The 5,000-nt window shown below is 43.4% G+C and overlaps 1 protein-coding gene across 1 annotated transcript in view; it reads right to left on the bottom strand.

Moving 5' to 3' along the window:
- LOC125287295 (protein sidekick-2-like) overlaps positions 1 to 5,000 on the bottom strand; it is a 358,155-nt gene that overhangs the window by 101,143 nt on the left and 252,012 nt on the right. The window contains 1 exon segment of the mRNA XM_048232907.1: positions 3,700 to 3,806. Within this exon segment, the coding sequence (XP_048088864.1) occupies positions 3,700 to 3,806 (107 nt within the window).

The raw sequence follows: 5,000 nt of genomic DNA, 5'->3' as shown, positions 1-5,000 counted from the left end.
TGGTATTTAGCAGGTTTTTAGCAGGTTTTGGAGCGTTCACTCACCATCGTTAACTCATTTTTGACAGAGGTGGCATTGGTGATCAGCCAAATGTTCTATCTAAGAACTCTAGATAAGCAACAAGTAGCAGTTTTTAAATTCACAGGAAGCCACCTACATTGCATATGCATCTCTGTGCATCACATCCAATAAAGCATCATGCAAATAACCCATGTCAAGCATCATAATCAACATCAAAGTCATTCATGATCTAAATACTACTATATACTTCTTGCATTTATGTACATTTTACACCCCCACAAGAACAGTAACACCCCAGAGACTTTTCCCCATCGTGGCTTAATGGTTACCATGGCGATAATTGTTACAGAAAGTGAGAGGTTCTGTGGGTGCACATCATACCAAACCGTGACACTGACACCCTCAAAACCTGGGACTTCCATTGCCTGCATTTACTGTGTGTGTGTGTGTGTGTGTGTGTGTGTGTGTGTGTGTGTGTGTGTGTGTGTGTGTGTGTGTGTGTGTGTGTGCTTGTGTATGCATGTGTATGTGTTTTCTACACACTACAGTGACAGCAGAGGCTGGCATGCAAGGTGCCAATATACATCTGGAGCAGTTTGGGGTTTAGTGTCTTGCTTAAGGACACTTCAACAGGTTCAGGGGGAGCCAGGCTCCACCACCATCCCCTTGTTTATGTGTGTGTGTGTGTGTGTGTGTGTGTGTGTGTGTGTGTGTGTGTGTGTGTGTGTGTGTGTGTGTGTGTGTGTGCACTGAACTGAGTACAAGATGTCCAAGTAAACAGTATTTCAGATCCTGTGAATCTTGTGCGTGATCTGATTCTTTAGACAGACAACTTTTGAGATGCTCAAGGCGGGCGAACAACTTATCATTGACCTTCCAATCCTTTTTTCCACTTTTCTCTCTCTCTGTTTAGTGTTTACAGCTTGAAAATGTGCTCTTTTAAAAACATCATATATCAGAACAGAGTTGTGCAGGTTCAATGTATGTGTGTTTTCGATGTAAAAAAGATAGACAGAGACAGAGAAATAGAGAGAGTTGGAGGCATGGGGATATTGACACATTGACTAATAGACCGACATTCCCAGATAAAGACAGAGGGATGTTTTAAGGTGAGAATTTGCTCTGTCTCAGTGAGCTGAACCAATTGAAATGCACTGAAAATGTTACCTTTCTGAGTCTGTGCATAATTCATTAAAAAAAAAAAAAAAAAAACAAAAAGACGGAGGCAAGTCACACAGAGAACAAAACAAGTTGGAATAACTCAATCTGGCTCCTCTGCTGACCGCAGCGGGATTGGGCCTTTGAACAGGAACCTGGAGCCATTCCTCACAAATTAAGATCCTCGTCGATATCAGCCGGCCCCAGCATGTTCTTCCTACTCTTTGAAATTGAAACTTTTATTTATTTATTTATTTATTTTTTTTTACATATTCTATTGTCATTCTTTTTTTTTTTCTACTTCCTCCTTGAGTTCCTCTCATCAAAGGGAACAGCTGCTAGGGTGCGTTATTTTATGTTATGTTCTATTGCGTTTGTAAATCTATTTGTTTGTTGGTTTGTTTTCTTGTGAGAAGGGAGATGTGACTATGAATGTGTGGGGCCAGTATTATTTTCATATTTTAAATTTCATTTTAGCTTTTCCTCTCTTTCCTCCATAACATGAGACTGATGAGAATAGATGTTTATGTTTGTGTTTGTGTTTATGTTTTCTTAGCAACAGATGAACGTATAAGACACCAGGGAGCCAGGTGCAGGGAGGAGACCTGAGGGAGATGAGGAAGAGCATGAGGAGGAGGAAGACGAGGCTGAAGTTGGAGGGTGTCAGATGGGTCCTATGCATCCTAACCTGCGGCCACTCTCTATGTCTCTCAGGTGCAACTGGAGCCTGCAGACCTCCAGTAAAGGAGAATTCTGGTGATTTTTTACGTGGATCTCTGTTTCTCAAGGTCACCGAGCACTGTTGGTACTAACAAAAACACAAAAAACAATCGCTTCTACCTACTGTAGCTCAAGTTTTTGCAGCCAACAGCTAGAGCTGTCAGGCAGCTACAGTGCTCTGGGGGCACGAACATGGGGCCTCATGAATATGAGGTAAAACCGATTATTTTCAGTTTTTTTTTTACCGACAGTACTCGGTGACCTTGAGATCTATCTGAAAAATCAACGGAATTCTCCTTTAAATCCAAATGCTATATTTCACAACATTGTCAAAAATGAAGCTAAGTCTATACATTCATATCTAGAAGACAATTTTTTTTTTTTTACATAAACATCCCAAATAGTTTTATTTGAACACTAACCCTTAAGTCCAGCATCCACTTTTGCCTTAACTGTTGTTTTGAAAGCACCTCTGTGCCTCTGAGTTCAATGTGAACAGATGCTGTTTATAGGAACGGAATGAATATATACGAGCTGATGGGGGTGATGAGTTATTATTGTGAAAAAAGTGGAGGTTTAAAGCAGAGCTGCAGCTCCATCAGAGTAATGAGGAAAGTTAGCACGCCAGCAGCTGTCGCCCGTGACTCGCCCTGATAACAGGCAGGTAGATAGTCACTCTGCAACAGCTGGCCTATGAGATGGCCCACACACAGGGCAAGCACAACTTCACACAGACACACGCATACACACACATACACGCATGCGGCACACACACACACACACATGCACACACGCCACGCACGCACGCACGCACGCACGCACGCACGCACTGGAGACAGAAATTCACACATTTCTTCTGACCCTCAACTATACAGCACACGTGGGCAGATACACATGCACACACACTAGAGCAAGTGACAAAATACACACCAAAACACATGCCCTTTAACTTTAACTCTCTCTTACGCAAGGACATAACCAACTTAGAAACATGAGCACATCTGTGCACACAGTATGCTCAGGGTCAAGGGACATATCAAACACATAGACCAGTTAATGCACACACACACACACACACACACACACACACACACACACACACACACACACACACACACACAGACACACACACACACACACACACACACACACCCCACACACGCACACGCACACACACATCCCCTCAAACATACATTCTCTCTTTCTCTCTCCCACACATACGTGTATGACACAACATGCCCACCTGTGCATACAGTATATGCATGTATAAACACACACAATATAGTTAAACAGCTATATGAAACATGCATACATGCAAATATACGCACATGCATGCACACACACACACACACACACACACACACACACACACACGGACACACAAATACACACGCACACACAGGGCTGGGAAATGGACTTCCCCCAAACTATGATAATTTCCAAAAAAAAAAAAAAAAAACAATTAATATTTCCCAGCTATTTGACAATTTCTCATGTAGGTTTTTGATTTGGTGCTTATTGGGCATGATAGATACAGGAGGAAACGACAATGTGTCTTACCTGTCCACAGGTGATTTGATCACCCTATACTAATTTGGACTACACTCATGGCCAAAAATGTACTATTTCTGTTATTCTCTTTCTCTCTCTCTCTCTCTCTCTATCTATCTATCTATCTATCTATCTATCTATGTATATATAATTTCATCAATACACACGTATACTGTGCATGGCGATGTACTCCACCTTGGTCAGATGCACATACAGCATCCTAACAGATGGGAATGGGAGAGTACTTACACGCCACCTGCACCTCAGTTCTCCTCTGGAGCAGTGCGCCCACTCGGTTCCTCACGATGCAGCGGTAGAACCCAGCGTGAGACCGGTCCAGCGACGGAATCAGGTACCTAAGGGCAACACACACACACACACACAAAACAACAAAAAACATTACTATGATGGCGAGACGAGAGAGAGCAAGAGAGAGAGAGAGAGAGAGAGAATTTAGTATTTACTTATTTAGTCTTGATTACTTCTAGACATTGTATGCTTTGGCAACACAAATCATGCCAATAATCATTTAAAGCATTTTCAATTTGAAAATTTGAATTTGAGAAGCAGGAGAAGAGAGAGAGAGAGAGAGAGAGAGAGAGAGAGAGAGAGAGAGAGAGAGAGAGAGACCTTGAAAACAATATTGCCCTTGCTCTCAGGTCAGCCAGCGGAATCCAATTTGTATGTACTGACTACATTCTCGACAAGCATTAGAGCCCAGACAAAGGCCTTGGTACACACTGTACAGAAGAGGTCCTTGTGGCCTGCAGGGGGAACATACGACTTTAGCTGTGAATGCCTTTGCAAAATAGTGTTGAAGATGTAAGTAGTTGGATTTTAAGAGCGCCGTGTCGTCCTTCAACTCAACTCATGACAGATCTCTTTACCGATGATAGTTTCAGCTATTTCTCAGCACTTAATGTTGGAGGCCCCATGGAAATTCAACACCTGGGAACAAAAACGGCCATTCAGCACCATGCTATCTGCCCACTCTTCAGCAGCAGGTGACCTTGACATGCCCAGCAATGGACGTCCAGTGCGTAGCCATGCAGTGACTGCAGTACCCGAGTTGGCCACAGGGTGGCACTCAAGCACACTGGACCACTAGGGAGCAGAGCCCTCCGAGGACATAACGGCCACAGGAGTTGAGCTCCCTAAGGTACCCTCTACCCAGGGAGGAGATGGACCAGAACCAGACTTGAACCGGGTCTGGGCCACACCTGGGCCAAACCAAGAACCAATCTGATGTATTCTGTAGCTGGCTGCAATGTGGATAAAAGGTAGGCACCCTTCACCAATGTCTCCTCTAACTGGCTCACAGTCTGTTCCCTCTCTCTCTCTCTCTCTCTCCTTGAAAGGTGTTGAGTTTAGGAGGGGAGGCAGCATTGATTAATGAATTGATTTTAAGTAAAGATAGTGCAGTAGACAAGGATGTATCTGATATTGATCATGATCATCAGGTTACTGTCCTCTGTCCAGAAAGGTGAACTGGAGAGAGAGAGGCGGATGCCCTATGACATTGACAGAAATAAAAGTGTGCAACTGTGTGT

This window comes from Alosa alosa, chromosome 22 (genome assembly GCF_017589495.1).
Source record: "Alosa alosa isolate M-15738 ecotype Scorff River chromosome 22, AALO_Geno_1.1, whole genome shotgun sequence".
Lineage (NCBI taxonomy): Eukaryota > Metazoa > Chordata > Actinopteri > Clupeiformes > Clupeidae > Alosa > Alosa alosa.
This window is presented reverse-complemented; position numbering and strand designations above follow the sequence as displayed.